General features: G+C 42.0%; 1 protein-coding gene across 2 annotated transcripts; it reads right to left on the bottom strand.

Annotated features, from left to right (window-relative positions):
• Positions 1-2,747: 2,747 nt before the first annotated feature.
• EIF2S1 (eukaryotic translation initiation factor 2 subunit alpha) lies at positions 2,748-16,408 on the bottom strand. Of its 2 annotated transcripts, none has more exons than XM_073348385.2 (8): positions 16,285-16,408; positions 14,129-14,370; positions 11,821-11,900; positions 11,045-11,196; positions 6,868-6,974; positions 4,835-4,932; positions 3,873-4,016; positions 2,748-3,307 (listed from the first exon to the last, which is right to left on the bottom strand). In XM_073348385.2, exons 2-8 carry the CDS (start codon positions 14,367-14,369, stop codon positions 3,182-3,184), a joined length of 948 nt encoding a protein of 315 aa, XP_073204486.1. In that variant the 5' UTR covers position 14,370; positions 16,285-16,408; the 3' UTR covers positions 2,748-3,181. The 2 variants fall into 2 exon arrangements, with proteins under 2 accessions (XP_073204486.1, XP_073204488.1); XM_073348387.2 differs by lacking the exon at positions 16,285-16,408 and adding an exon at positions 16,064-16,221.
• Positions 16,409-16,711: the final 303 nt, after the last annotated feature.

Here is a 16,711-nt window from a genome sequence, read left to right as displayed (position 1 = left end):
AGAGATGTGACAAAGCAGGGATTTTCCCTTATGCTGAGCCTATGTGAGTTTTACTGTTTTGCATGAATACTGTGTGCCTCAGTTTCCCTGTGTGCTGCACCAATACCTCGGTGGTGGGAATAGGGTTGTGAGACTTTGGCTGAGACCTCTGGGGCAGGTGAAGCTGCTTCAGCTGCCTGCACATATGCTAAGACCGGTGCCTTTCGTAACCTGAGACCCAGGAGGGGGATGCAACCAACCAGGCGAGTGCCCGGAAAGCGAGACAAAGAGGAGGAGCAGCAATGGGGATGTCTGAGGTTGGGTCAATGGAAGCTGGCAGTCTGCTTAGGGGGACTGGAAGAGAAGGAGTCTAGGCCACCTGGCCCAGAACACCGAAAGATGGACTTGGCTGAAAGTCACCGATTTCAGATCTTTTCTATGCTGTGATCCTGCTGACTAATAAACCTTCCGTTTTTTCGCTGGCCAAGAGTCACATCTGACTGCAGAGTTGGGGTGCAGGGTCTTCTGGCTTCCCCAGGAGTCCTTCCCGGGCAGACTCACTACAGGAAGCGCAGAGTGTGGAAGGCGATGCTGAATGCTCTGAGGTCAGACCCAGGAAGATTGAAGCTGTGTAAGCATCTTGCCCTGGAGCTACTATGCTCAGAGAGAGGAGGTATGCTCCCCCAGAGTCCTGGCTGGCTTCATACAGAGTAGTTCCAGATCATCGCCCCAGTGACTCTGTGACACAGCCATTGACATAATGAAAACCAGTGTAACCAAGGCCAGCAGTGTACTGCATGCTGCAAAAATCCCATACCATGAGACACGACTAGCTGACAAACCTGTAAACATAATCAATACCTTGCTCTAGCTAGTACCTTCACTACAAATGAAAAAGAGCTGCGTTTTTTTTCTTGTATTCAAAATTCTTAGCTAGGATTCGTTCAAGCAACAACAGCAGAGCTTTACTCCATCTGTCGGGGCTGTGTGTGTGTGTGTGTGTGGGGGGGAGGTAAGTGGTTGAAATACAATCATCGTAGGTTGCTCTGATATTGGCCTCAATAGCTCAGGAAGGTGCCAGTCATTGAATCTCAGCTCTCTCTAAAGGAGCAGCAGATAATATCAAAGAATTAGGTACATGAGTATACTGAGCCTCTCTGTTTAGAGAATGATCTGAAATTACTCTAGATTTAGGTAGCTTTAGACTGGACTATAAGAGATGGAAATAAAGCTTACATCATTAACCTATCTACACAACCCTTTGAGCGTATACAGATTGTAGCCTTTTGGCAGACAGAAATAGCTCTAACACTTCCTTAAGTCTCATTTAAGCTAGAATTACAGTAACCAGCTTGCTTGCTCCTGAGTGCCTCAGTTTGGTATATTAATTTGATTCACAGATCAGACACAGAACTGGACTTGCAACTGCTGCTCTAGCGACATTCACCCAATTTGGAGGAGGAAAGGTATTAATGAAGTTAAAATGAAACTGCTGCAGTCACTTATCTTCAGCATCTTGCTCAATGCATGCAAGACATGGATGCTAAAAACAAGGACATAAAGAGGTTTTCTGCCTTTAAACTGAAATGCTATAGGTGATTGTTGTACATTAGCTACACCTCCCAAAGAGTAATGAGGAGGTAATTTCCCAAGTTAAAAGCTTAACTGGAGTGATACCAGATATCAAGACAATCAGACAAAGAAAACTTGAGTTTGCAGGTCATGTGGGTTGGAGAGCATATTTTGTAGGGCCTGGTGCCAGGTGGAGGGCCCCATGGCAAGTGTGGTTAGACGATGAGCCTTTCAGGATGGGATACGGAATGGCACACTTCTCAAGGCGGTGAGAAGACTGTGAAACATGGAGGAAGATTGCTGGCCAAGTCCTGTGTCTTGTGTTCACTGTGCTCTATGGTGATTTACACTAAGAGAGAATGTTTGTAAATAGTACCTATAAGGCCCAATCAAGGATCATGGCCCCATTCTGCTAGGCGCTGTACATGCACATAATGGAGCGAGGACAGTCTGTTTCAAACAGCTTGTAAGACAAAAAATAATAGGTGAATACAACAGACAAGGGGTGCATAAGGTATAATAGACAGTGGTCACAGCACACTAGCTACCTAAACATTGTTAAGCATTTTGTAGGCATCACGGCCAAGGTGGGTTCTATAGAGAGATTTAAAAGGAAGATAACATAGCCGTCTTGCAGATTGCTTGGTGGGGGAATCTTGTTTCTCCATCATCCACCTCCAAGAATCTAAAATGGTCACTTCTAGTGTTCACCAGATTTGGGGCTCACATTTCAGTAATCACTGCAAAGTCTCTCTCAGCTCAAGGTTTTTATGTGGCAGCGTCCACTCAGGGACAACCAAGTAAATCTTAGTTTTAAAGTATGAGCAAAGGAAGATGCCAGCAGCTATGTGTTGTGTCATTCTAGTATGCAAACCTCTAGGAGCAAAGTGCAACTATGCATCTTTTCTTCATTAAACTGTATTTATTGAAATGGTAACAAGTTCTGTTCAAAGTGTCCCTTCTGTAAAACAACCCATACAGACAAAAGCAAATGAAACATCATCCACTGAGTCAAGTTTGCATTTATAAAATGTATTAAGAAAAATATTTGGATTTCTTTTAAACTAAGGAGATTATACTTCATATATATATAACAAACTGCTTCCATTCCAAAAGAAAACTGAAGTCTCACTGTGTCCTTCAACGCCACATTCATAATACTACAGAACATGTGACAAGAAAAAAGAAGCGTGGAGTTAAATATCCCAGAAATTTATTGAATATTTGCTTGAATACATTCTGTGTAGAAATGTTAGGTTCGCTCGGTTTTGGTGCTCCCAGGAAACCTCACTGACAGAGGCACTGACCTGAAACAGTTGCCAATCTGGAGTTGTTAGATATGAAAATGTTAAGCAAAGGTCTACGGTCCCTCCCTGGCCCACTGGATTTGAGTCTACAGTGAAAGAAGGTACCTTCCTTTTGAAGAACTCAATTTGCGCAAGCTGCTATATAAGAGCAAATGATGTTTAAGAGAGCGTTCCACATCTTGGTCTGTTTAAAACATTCAAATACTTTAAGAAAGTATCTGCTTTTGGAGTTTTTGATACTGGAAACTTTCAGTCCAGGGTGTTTGTATCTGGGTGTCTAATTTATCATATATTCTCCTTAACTGGTACTCATCCCAGGAAATTTAGTCTTCAGCTTTAGCTTCCATTTCCTCAGCATCATCATCTCCATCCACTTCAGCATTTTCCCTCTCCAGCCTTTCCAGCTGCCTTGCAAGCTCAGTCTCATCTGTGTCAGTAACCACCTTGGGCTGAAAGGCAGGACACATACATACCATTAACATTTGGTTTTCTTTAACCTCTTTTATATTTTGTGTAAAATATCACCGATAGGAAAGAAAATAAACCAAATTATTCTGCTGGTACTCATCCTAAATGTAGAGCAAGAGATCAAACTGATTCAAATTTACACTATGAAAAACAAAAATACTACTACTTAATATGATTTTGTGACTTTTTATGGTTTCAATATTCTCTGCAGTACTGGAAACAAACACTAGCGTGTTAGTCAAAAAAAAACCTGGCAGAGAATCTGACTGGAAATGCAAAAAAATTAAACAAACCACTTCTACCTAGCATTTAAAAAGTTTTTAAAAATCTGAGTTTTTATAAACAAAGTTTATCAGGAACACAGGGAAGTATTTTTGGTAAATAAACTTTGTTACTGACAGTTTTGTTTAAGCAGGAACAATATTTGTTCAATACAAAGCAGGTACCACTTATTTTTTGGTAACGGTAGTTTTCCACTGAGATTTCGTTTTCTGCTCTAAAATAATTAGGAAAAATGGAGCATTTTAATACAGAAACAGTTCTCACCTCCATCTGCACATTGAAGACTCCTCTCTTCTCTTCAATCTTTTCTTTAATGACAGCCATGGCTTGGTTGAGAACAGAGAGGCCTTCAGTTCTCTCCAACGTTGTGGTGGTCATCACATAACGAGGAGGAGCTATCAGATTAATCTATAAAAATTGAAGAAAAAAGGCAGATTCAATCATAAAGAAACAGACCACAACAAAAACGGAAGCGACCAATACTGCCCTTTTAAAAATGGATTTGACATATACCACAGTGCAAAGAACAAGTATCCATTATTTCTCAAGCAGCATGAACCACTTATGAGAAAACAATTAAGCTTTTGGTTTTAGACGCTTACAGGAGAATGTACAATCTACTTCTCTATATTCATCATTAGTAATTCTTATATAGTGCCTCCAGTGGGAGCTATGATCCACTGAACCTGCGGACACAGCAGGTAAACAAACCACCCCAGCCCACCAGGGGGCTTACCCTGGCAGGCTGTGTGCCAAAGGTTGCCAGTCCCTGTTCTGGCTGCTCCCAGAAGATAAAAGGTGATTCAGGGTCTTTGGGAAATGATTATCCATTAATGTACCCAGTATACTAAAACTGTTTGGACAGAAGACTATGTGATTGACTGGGTGCAGTAACCCCTCTGAAATTCAGCATGAGAACCCAAACCCACTGGGGCTAAAAGATCCCCTCATTTCCCAAGCTGGTCCTTGGAAATAAATACTGCAGGAATATATCCAGGAACAACAGGTGTTAAGAAACAGGGTTTATCTACAACATGGCCTGTCTTGATTATCCCTGTCAGCTAATTTAACAGAATGGACTCTTTGAGATCCCTTCAGAGACAAAGGAATGACTTGCCCACCTAGCTGGGAAGAGGGTGAGAAATGCACATGATAAATAGGCACCCTGATAAGACACTAAACTACTTCCTGGCACCAGTCACCTGACACAGGTCAGAGTCACTTACTTTAATTGGCATGTTCTCTGTGGAACAGTTCAAACCAGCTCTCAGAGCTTCTTTCACTGCATCAATGCCCTCATAACCATAACAAGCAACTTCAATGTCTAAGACAAAGACAACCCAATTAATGCAAAGAATAATACAATATTCAAAAATCCAGTTATAGAACACTGTACAATTATTTCAAGGAAAACTATTTTTAAAAAAAATTAATCACTACTAGTCAGCTCTCAGGACCGCTTCGGTACCCTTTGAAAATGGGATGTCTAGGAACGTTGCAGTTTCCCTATCTATAAAACGATGAAAATACTTACATAATTTAGAAGAGTTCTTTGATGATTAACAGTCTTATAGAGTGCTTTGAAATTGTAAGATACTGAATAATAAAAATATCGACCGAATTAAGTCAGAAACCATGTAATTTCATTTCATAAAGTGGAAAGAGACTTAGATGCAACTTCAAAATATAAAATATAAAAAAATGATAACAGAAGACTGCAAAATGAAAGCACTGTCAAAAAAGCTCAAATTAAAGGAAATGCCACCTAAAACCCAAGAAATTCTGCCAACATTAATGTTTGAGGCCTGCATCACTGGGAATTTTCATACTATCGTATTAGTTTACAGTAGAAATGATTATCATGTTTTGTTTTGTTTTTTGTCTGTTTGAGGAGGACTCAGAACCATGAAGCTTGCATTTGTTAATTATTATCTGATTAGTCACCAGACAAAGGTTTTTGTATGTCTATATCCATATATAATTGCTGCACAAAGCAGTCATTTGTTGACTACTCTCCCACACAGGTGATTCACAACACTCCACCATTTTTAGTGGTTGCAATCAAATGTGGATAACAAAGTAAACATCTTAGTCAGACTCAGACTGATCTCTAAAAGCCCACAGGAAAATTCCTTATTTCCTTACAAGACAGAGTTCAAATCCAACTTAGCCTGTCAAAATAACACAACAGTCTATCGAAACTAAATGAGGGAACATTCATTCTAAGTAATTTTATGAGACTCCAGTCAAAGAGCTCTTGTTCTGGGGATTTATTTCAGTATATAAACAGGATTTGGAAATCAAAATCTATGCATCTATGTAAAATCTTAATTTTAATTCATATGGTGCAATGAAGTAACAGCTTTAGGTATTAGCACAAACAGTTTCACTCCCCTGCACTTTGAGCCACCTCCTTCACTTCCCTAAACCCAGATATGGCTTATTCTCGCCACCCCAACCAAAACAATAAAAAACATAATACTGATTGCCCTATAATGCTTTACTAGAGGCATTTTCTACCCCTTTGTGACAGCCTGACATTTGTAACTATCCACTATATTTCGTTGGTAACTGTGCTTGTGGCTTGTTCAATTATTTGGCTGAACAGCCAGATTAATGCTTTTAGCAAAGCACACTGGGCTCAATCATCCTGTCAGGGAAGACATAACAAGCAGCAATGAGCTTAACACGCAAACAGAGAAACTAACATTTTGAGTAATAGGAGAAGCTGTCAAGGGAAGTTGTAAATCATCATCACTAGACAGGTTCAAAGGTGTAATCAATAACAACTGATGAATATTTTAAATCAGTCTTTGTGCCAGTTCAAGGGGATGGACTGGATTACTTATCAAGAAGCTGCTTTCAGAGAAGAGGATTCTGTGATTAGTAATACAAACATCAGAAAGAAGCCTATGGAATACTTAAGGAAGGACAGCAATGTTTCTTAGACTGGGCTAGTAGGTCCCCTGTTAACAGTGTCATTTCAGCATGCCTTAGCCACAGTCTCTCTCCTCCAAAAAAATATACAAAAGTACCATGGGATTTAGAGGAAGGAGGACACGGACAGTAATCTGAAAGGCATTTTATTCAAGGATAGCCAATTCTGAAACAGCAATTTCATTCAAATATTGTCACTGAGAGGTAGTAATTGTTTTAATTGGGTTTATAATTTTACATTGTGCTTAGTAACTGGATTTCAGTGACTGTGTGTTGTGTATAGGGACTCTGGTCATAAACTTATTGTCCATTTAGGACTCACCAGCTCGGATTTTGACCGCCTGTGGTGTTAGACGTCTATTTATGTTGTCAATCAGCACACGTCTCTCATCTTCTGTCAAATCTAGTCCATCCAGAATTGCAGGGTCTCTGAGTCAAACAAAGCAATGTTAAACATGTTAGCGATCTATAAACAAGATGAGACACAAGTACCAATATTAACATGTAGTACTACTCCTATAGTGTTATGTATGACAAAGTGATATGCTGTGCAAAGAGAGAGGGGAAGCTTTGTTAAGAAAACATTTAAACAATGGAGAGAAATGAAAGCATCCACTTAAAAATACCTTTGCTGTGGACATATTTCTCGATAAGGGAGGAGCACAGTTGCCTCAGCCTTTCATTCAAGTTATATGGAGGAAATAAGACTGCATGACAAACTCATTTTAATCAAAAGGAGGGAATAACTTCTGTTTGGCATCAAATCTACATTATATTTGCAGTGAAAAATGCAGCCAGCTATATGGAGCTTATACTGCATCCCTTATGCAGAGGAGGCTATGCTATGTGAAAGAGAAACCCTGACACAGAGATTTAAAGTAATGGCTTATTCAAATACCTTAATGTTTTGGTCAGGGGCAAATACTACCCTATAAATGAAAGAGAAAATAAGACTACATAGCCCCCACCCACTCAGTATGGTGCTTTGACTCCCTCTTGTGGTAGATGCACCACACTTGGCTAACAGACATACGTCTTTCTAGCTCAGGCACCAGAGGTTGATGCTTTAAGATCTAGAGCTCCGGGGTACAATTGCTGCTGCTGCTGACCTAGTCAGGGGTGAGGTGTAACAAGTGGTAGCATTTCCTTTTAGTGCTGCTTTGCTCCATTCAGCAAACTACTAAAACAAACAAGCATAGCCTACTTAGATTGTAAGCTCCTTGGGGCAGGAATAGTCTTTTTGTACAGCACCTAGCACAACAGGGGCCTGCTCCATGACTAGGGCAATAATAAAAATACATAATCATGTAACTAATAATAATGGATAAGCTCCTCACAAACAAGTTTTCCCCATTAGACCTCCCCTTGTTATTTCACTGCTGCATAAGAGCAATCTGCTGAGCAAGTCATCCTCTATTGCCTAGGGAGCCAACATCCTGATAGTTCCATTTGCAAGCCCTGATTAGTCACACCAAAAACGAATCGCAGTTCTCTGAAATGCAACACAAGCCCCACCTGTAACACCACTAGCTAGAACGTATTAACTAGAATGCTTTCCACAACAGACTTCATTTTGGACATCATGCTCTGCTATCTTATGATGATCTTTATTGATTTTACATGCAGAAATATAGCATAAGGACACACATGGTCAAACTATAACCAACAGATTTTATGTCATACTGTTTATATCTTGAAAAATATGAATTTATATAGGGTGAATATGGTGCCCTTGTTAAGTCTGAATATCCAGTCTCCTAACTTACAGCCTGATCCTGCACGTACTCCAATTAAGACTTCCACAAAATTCAACAGGCCCTTAATGAGCAGACACTTGGGGGAAGATTTAAGTTATTTAGATGCTTAAAGATACAGATAGGCACCTACTGGGATTTTCAAAAGCACCTAGGCACCAATCTGCATCTTTAGGTGCCTAAATACCTTTAAAAATCTGGCCCTGGGTATGCTATTATGTAAATGGTATATTTGTTTTCAGGGTTAATTTGTCCTTGTACACACCAAGAAACACATGGTGCCACAACCAATCACTTTTCAGTAATCAGAATCACATCAATTATATGTTCAGCCCTTGAAAATGTAAACCAAAATTTGAGTTTATACACGCGAACAGTGCAAAGGTTAAGATTTAAGACTACAGTTGATGAGAATGCTTTCTGCACCTAGTGCATAGCGATGCCAATAACTGTTGTTCCTTCTTTTGTTTTTTTTAAATGTAGTTTGTTTGAAATATATATTCAATTATGCATTTTGGTTGCACAGTTAAACTCTCAAAAAAATCACAAAGCGTCAAATTTGCCTGTGGAATCTTAACTCTGGCCTTTCCACATATGTATTAAGATAAATTACATGATTACATACTGACTTCTTAGATACATTTTTTTCTTGTAACTCTTAAAAAGTTGTGGGGTGGGTTCCCCAACCCTAATTCTGAAAATTAGATTTGAGTAATGAGTTTTCCAGGTTTAATCCTCAAAACAGCCCTAGTTATATAAAGGACTCCAGGTCAATACCACAGTGTTTGTCTCACAGTATGACAGTGCGCTTTGGGGTCCCTTTTGGAGCAATGTGCCCTGATGTGCCATTAATCAGTGAGCATCCCTTCATTAAACTAAAACTCTTTTATCTCAAAACACAATATACAGATACAATTTAAGGAGGATTAAAAACCAGTAATAAAAGCTTTGAATCTCCAGGTGGATATAAGAAAACATGCACAGATTGAAATAACCAGTCACAGACACCTAGAGGCAGACTGAAGTTATACTTTTCTAGATTTTGTATTTTAGAATGGGAAGAAAGAAGAGGGGGAAGAATTTTCTGAGAAATCCAATTCTGCTCAATTGCCAATTGAGCCTTTTATGAAGGCACCATTAAGAGGAACTGCATGTCTTAACAGATCAGTCTTTAAGTGAATGGTCTGTATCTCAGTACAAACTATTTCAACTGATGCACCGCTTCTGCTTCCAGTCCCTTAGATCAGTGTCTCAACAACCGGCCCATGGACGAGTACTGGTCCTGGAGATATCCCTGATACAGTTTAGGAAGGCAGAAAGCCGGTCCCTGGTATCAAAAAAGGTTGAGAACCACTGCCTTAGAGGAATGACAAGCCAACCTCATTGATACATTTGAAAAGAAGGTCTAATCTAACAAACCTCTGGGATTACAGGTAAACATCATCTACTTCAAACAGATTAGTCTCAATACATTTGTATTTCTGTATTACAGGCATATACTTGGGAACACCTAATTGGGAGACAAGTGAAATGAGATCCTGTTGATGCATTAGGGAACCATCTGGCATATATAGTTCCTGAAAGTCATTAACACACACACACACAAAAAAAAAGGTTTGCAAGGACTATAGGGCCCTACCAAATTCACATTGCATTTTGGTCAATTTCACTGTCATAGGATTTTAAAAATCGTAAATTCATGATTTCAGCTATCTGAAATTTCACATTGCTGTAATTGTAGGGGTCCCGACACAAAAACTAGTTGTGGGTGGAAGGGAGGGTGTCACAAGCTTATTGCAGGGGGGTTTGCAGTACTGCTACCCTTATTTCTGCACTGCCGCTGGTGGCGGCGCTGCCTTCAAAGTGGAGCAGCTGGAGCGGCGGCTGCTGGTTGAGAGCCCAGCTCTGAAGGCAGAGCCGCCATCACCAGTAGCACAGAAGTAAGGATGGCCTGGTATGGTATTGCCACCCTTACTTCTGCACTGCTGCCTGCAGAGCTGGTCGCCCGGCCAATAGCCGCTGGGTGCTCTGGCCACCCAACTCTGAAGGCAGCGCAGAAGTAAGGGTGGCGGTATTGCGAACCCCCTGCAACTCTCTTTTGGGTCAGGACCCCCAATTTGAGAAACGTTGGTCTCCCCTGTGAAATCTGTATAGAATATGATAAAAGCACCCAAGACCAGATTTCACAGTCTGACGCATTTTTCATGGCTGTGAATTTGGTAGGGCCCTAGCAATGACCACAGAAGAAAACAAGTTAAGGAGGAGTTCAATTTAAGTGAGCTGGAAATTGACAGACACAAAGGCTAAACCCTTTACCTTTTTTTTAAAAAAGTATTGTAAGGCTCCTTAATGATGCCTTGTTTCCTCCGGACTGGCAGCACTTATAAACCCATTCTTCTGTGTTCAAATACCTTACTCAGAGAGTTCCTCAACAATTCTCCATACCAAAGCAAATTACTTTTAAAAACAGGCCTGTGCAAAGTGACGCTTGTGGGAGAATACGGCAGAATCCTTGGAATCTAGTTCCCAGTGTTAAAGAGCTCCAATGAGAGCACCACGTTGGTGCTGCCTGAAACAGATGTTGGGCAGACAAAAATTGGGAATAGTGAGACTTATTTGACCAGTGTGTGACTAACGCTGCCCGTTGTCCAATGGGCTATGAGGAAAATTTTGATGGCTCTATTCCGAGAAACGCTGGTCTACAGCTATGGAACTAAAACAATAAGAGTAAAAAGGTGCCCTTACGAGACTGCATGCTTGAATGCATCATAAGCACCATATCCTGGTCTTTTGTACTTGTCATCAAATACCCAGGCAGTTCTCTGGAACAGACTCTCCAGCTGCTCATCCTTGGTGTATTCCAACACCTCAGCAACATGGCGAAGGATACTGTAAACCTAGGACAAACAACAACAACAACAAAAAAGTAGGGGATGAAGGACCTCAGTGAAGATTATTATTTAAATTGTAATCTCTTCGACACAGGGATTATCCCCCCTCACTATGTGTTTGTACAGTGCACAATAGAGCTTGCTCTTTGTTGGAGCCTCCAGGTGCTACTGTAATACAAATAGTAAGAGTAAAGAATATTCATATAAGAGGCAGCAATTATAAAGGAGTTATAAACTGAAAGCTTTAGGGTGCTGACACCGTATGATTTTCCTTACCTGGCATTGCATAGGGCAATTATATGCTATACCCTATACAATTATTCAGTATCTTAAAGTGCTTTATCAACATTAACCTATATTGCACGTGTGTGAGAATGATATTATTTATACCCATTTGAGGAGTGTTATACTGAACAACATGAGTCAGTGACAGAGGTGGAAACAGAACCCAGGAGTCCCAGCTCCCAGTCTAAACCCCAGCCATATATTTCAAAGTATGTTAAAGGAACTAGAACGGCATTTCATTTTCACAACAGTTCAGCTCTCTGTGGTTTTCTTGGCATGGAGCGAGTTGGAAATGTAGGTGGTTGGAAGTCAGCAAAGTAATGTAAAGCACAGACACGAACTTACAGTTTTTGATTTGGTGAATTTGTCTTCACATTTGATTGCCTCCTCTGGGGAAACTCTTCTTTTTGACAAGTCAATGTAACCTAACAGGAAGCAAAACATTTTGAAAGATTCAGTTTCAGTGTACAGAGTACAAACACTTCGCTTACATTAGTGACAAATGCTCCGAGCCTTACGCATCAGGCACTGAGATCAGTTACAAGCAAAGACTGAACCTGTTTTAGCAGATTAAAATTTGTTCTTTGGACTGTAAATCAACTTAAAACAGCTACCTTTCACATCACCAACATTTTTAAAATACTGCTTCTATTTAAGAGCATTTGCCCCAAAATTCAGTACAAGTTTCTCCTTATGCTCTACTTCAGCGATTAACTAGCCACTACTATTCCAAGAACTGTGCACATTCTTCGCGACAATGATGCCGGCACACACAAAAGTAAATAAAAGGTATATTTTTGGTAGCATTTCACAAGAAACCATTTGAAGTTGGCAGTCTTGGTAGTTTAGATGGGTATGACTCTACAGCAGTGGTTCTTAACCTGGGGTGCATGCACCCCTTGGGAGTGCGAGATGGCCTTTCTGGGGGTGCGAAACATGCTGGTTTTTTTAGAAGATAAATCATCGAAATCACAAATTCAGTACAGGCATGTAAGTACAACTACTTTGTTTCATCAAACCTAAGTATTTATTAACATTATACATTTTTTAACAATTACTATAATATACAAATAGGTTTAAAGAACTGACCTACTTCAACGATTTTTGATAATAGTGCAAGAACATATTTTGAGAACCAAAGAGGTGCACGCTGCAGTAAACGTTAAGAATCACTGCTCTACAGTATCATAGCCAAGATCTGGGCTCAATTTCTGCTGCAGTTCCTTGATCACATCTATGTAAGAAATGAGAGCACAGCATGCTCAGATACTACAGGTAGGCAGGTCTTCCAATGCTTAATCCTGTCTGATTAAGCAGCAGCACTGATGGGTTCCAAATGGCATCCCAACTAGTCCATCTCAGGAGTTCCTCTCAGGGTTCAATAAGAGAGGCAGATGACCCCAAGAGAGCTTTTTTAAAAGGAGGACGAAATCTGTAAAGGTAAAAAGTATCCTTCAGTGCAGCTTCTTTCATCTGGAACAGACTTTCTGCATCTCTCCAACTCATTTCAAATCTCATCTGAAAATGTTTCTTCTCCCTTATTAACCTCAATTTCTCTCTCTGCTGTTATCCGTGATTCAATTCCGATAAATATTTTAGGAATACATTTTATATGTAAGACTATACTGGGGTGGCCAAACTATGGCTCACGAGCCACATGCAGCTCTTTTACAGTTCAAGTGCGGCTTGTGAAGCCCCTCGCCCCTTCTCCACTGGGGGAGGGTGGGGAGAAGAAAACATGCTTTACAGAAGAGAACACTGCTTTACAGTGGCATTGTGGGGTAGCGACTGAAGCCCCAAGCCCTGGCAAGCGTGCCCCAACTCTCAAACTTCTGAAGATCGTCCTATATGGTTCAGAGCGTCAGTAAGTTTGGCCACCCTTGGACTATACAAATGAAACAACTCTATTTTCCGGTTTCTAAAAGAGGATGCTTGTGTGTTTCATTAACTACTGAGACAGGTCCGAACACAGATGTGGCACTGTTATCTGCGAATACTGAGGGGACTGCTTGTATGCTGTATCCTATACCAAATGCATTAAAAGAACTTTCAACTTGTAATGCTAATTATTCAAAAGTCAGGAAATACCAAAGTTAAGGGTGCCTATGCAACCTTACCTCTACCCATGTGTGTATGCATTATATGATGGAGAATAGTTACATGATCACATAATATTGTGTACACATTGCCTCTGCCTTATTTGGTGCACAGGATGGACTGTGTGGTGTGAATGAGGAAATTGTTCATTATTTATGTTTATTCTCACTGCACCAGTAGTATCGATGGTCACCGTTTTCCTCACTCTATATCAACAAGCAGAAGCACTACTGAACTTTCAAAAGAAAATGCCACTTCACTATGGCTTGTTGACCAAGCATAAACTTTAGAAGTCTTAAGGCCTGATCCTGCAGATCCTCCTTCATAGGACTCCTCCTCTCTCCTACAAGCAGTCCCTCTGAAGCCAACAGGACTACTTGCCTGAGTAAGGATAACACACAAGGACAGCAGCTTGCAGCATCAGGCCTTACTTTGTGCCACTATATATTTAAAAAACCAATTACAAATTCAAAGAGTAGCTAGGGTCCCAGGTTTTACAGCATTGCTTTTTACAGTTACAATCAGAAGTGTCATTCCACCTACTTTCCCAACATACCTTTCTCTTTGTCGACCCTTATGACCACAACACACTCATTCCTGCCTATGCGGATGAGTTTGTTTATGGAGCGGATACGTCTCCTGGATAGTTCACTAAGAAGAATCATGCCTTCAATGTTGTTGTATTCCAGTAGGCTGACATAAGCTCCCATTTCAGCAATGGATCGAACATTGACCATCACTACATCTTCCACCTCTGGAAATTTATGCTGGTAGAATCTACAGCTTAGTCCAGGCATACTGTGATTTGAGTAAAAGAAGCAGAGATTATTATTCATCTCACTGCACTGGCCACCACTAATCCACTATTGTGGCAAATACTGAGATTTCAACTGCAGGTGGAGGACAAAGAAAAATGTTTCCGTTTGTCCACAATTTGAAATTGTGCACCAACTAGTTCATGATTTCATAAACTTTGGCATGTAGAACTTACGCTTAAGTACTAGTAACACTCATTAAGCCTTACAAATTATTAACAACTTTAATATTAAACTATATCAAGCCCTTTACCTATCTGGTCATCAATTGCCAGGAAATGTCCAACCAAAAGGGTTTTGGCCATTCCATTAAAAATGGATAGCTATGTTAGGAGAATAATATGAAAAACAAAACCATTAAATACCAGTTAAGGTTGCTTCAGGGCACAACCTGTCCGATCACCCAAAACCTTGAAAGTAAGGAAATACCATGTTGAAGAGAGAAGTCTGCTCTGAGCTTGTCATCCAGACATCACATTATCTATGAAACACCATACCTCACCACAGATAGGGAAATTCAAAAAGGACAGAGATACAAACTACTCTCTCTGCATTCACCTGACTCTCAAAGTAACACAAAAATCATAACTCAGACTTTAACAACCCTAGCATATATGCAGGGAAAACATCTGGAGTCCAGCTTACTGGGCAACACATAAAATGACGTAGAGAAAGTAGGAGGCTGGAATTTAGATTTTGGATTACAAGTCAAGGAGGAGGATTCTGGACAATGTAGTACATCTCTGGATCCCACAGGGGAATATTCCAGGCTGAGTGCAGAGTCCTTGGAAAGACCGTCTAAAAACACCTCAAAATGGGCACTTTTTGGGGGTCAGAGCACAAGGATCCAAAGGAGATGTCAATACAGAGGATGACACTAACTGGCCCAGATCTGATGATGCCCTAGAGAAAGAACAGCTGGTGCAAAGAAAGCCTAAGTAAGGCATGGGTGATGCTGATCGGAGAGGGAAATACCAAGAACCAGCTGGGACTCTTTCGTCTCCTTCCCTTGAAGGCAATCAGCAGCAAGACAGCACCAAGACCCTATTAGAATCCTCACTAAAACAAAATGATCGGCATCACTGGAAAAGAAAATGCTTTCTACTACCTCTAGCTTGCTAGGAAACTTTGCTTCTTCTTCCTGTATGAAAAGCCACACGTTTGTCACCTCTAAGCTTAATTACCATAACTCAGTGTACAAGCCTGAATATTTAATGCCATGCAGAATGCAGCGGGCCAAGCCTCTGTGAGGACACCAGGCCTGGGTCTGTAGCCAGTAGCTCTCATTCTGTTTCAATTGTCAGTTCAAAGCTTTGGTCCTGATCCTGAAAGCTATCCATGGGTCAGGACCCAGCTATATCAGGCTTCCGCTCACGACCTCCCTTGAGGAAGGCGGCAACACAAGAACAGGAACAAGCCAGCAGAGGGTCAACGGGCAAGACGACCCAGCGACAGGAGAAAGAAAGGCAGAAAGCCTAAAGCTGGCGAGACATTTTCATTCGGCAAAACACTTAGTCTCAAAATCTCTCTCAACGCACTCGTGAGCCTCGCTAGTCTGTGCGGACACAGCGCCAACGCTGCCCGCAGCAGCGGCGCACAGAAACCGAGAGCCGGACGCCCGGGGCTGCCGGATGCCCCGCACCGGTGGGCCCTGGTGCCCCGCCGCCAGCCCCTACCCCGGCCTACGAGGAGCCAGCGCCGCCCGCAGGCTCGGGACAGAGGCCGGCCGCAGCGGGCTCCTGGCAGCCGCTTCCCCCGTCACTGCGCCCCGCACGCAGGCTCTGGCGGGGCCGCCCCGGCCTGCTCGTCTCGGACGACGCAGTGTCGCCGCCAGCTCCACGGGCCCGGGCACCGGGGATACGCTCCGAGGAGAGGGAGACTCCGGCGACCGCGTTACCTGCTCGGTATCCGGGTCCCGCTCTCTGCTCCGGGGGTCTCGCTTTAGTTCCTCCCTGTCCGCCGCAGCGTGCGCCGAGCCTCCACCTCACTGCGCAGCCGCGAACCCGCCCCTTCTCACCTCACACAGCGCGTGAGACCTGCAGTGCTCGCGCGAGAGTCCATACTCCTCAACATAGAGTCTCCGCGACCGCCGGGCGAGATAGAGGGACCCTGGAGGACCCATCATAGAGTGCAAGGTCTTCGGGAAGCACAGACCGGCTCAGGAACTTCCAAATCCGGTGGAGTGCGGGGGGTTCTGAAAGGGACGCACGCGCGCAGGAACTTGCAGAAACCATAGAGTCGAGGACCTCCTGGCGGTACAAACCGGCCTAGGAACAAGTCATGCATTTTCCTTTCTGTCACACGGTGGCGCTGCAGCGAGTGAT

This window comes from Lepidochelys kempii, chromosome 6 (assembly GCF_965140285.1).
Source record: "Lepidochelys kempii isolate rLepKem1 chromosome 6, rLepKem1.hap1, whole genome shotgun sequence".
In the NCBI taxonomy this organism is placed as follows: domain Eukaryota; kingdom Metazoa; phylum Chordata; order Testudines; family Cheloniidae; genus Lepidochelys; species Lepidochelys kempii.
The sequence above is the reverse complement of the archived record's forward strand: the minus strand, read 5'-3'. Positions and strand labels throughout refer to the sequence as shown.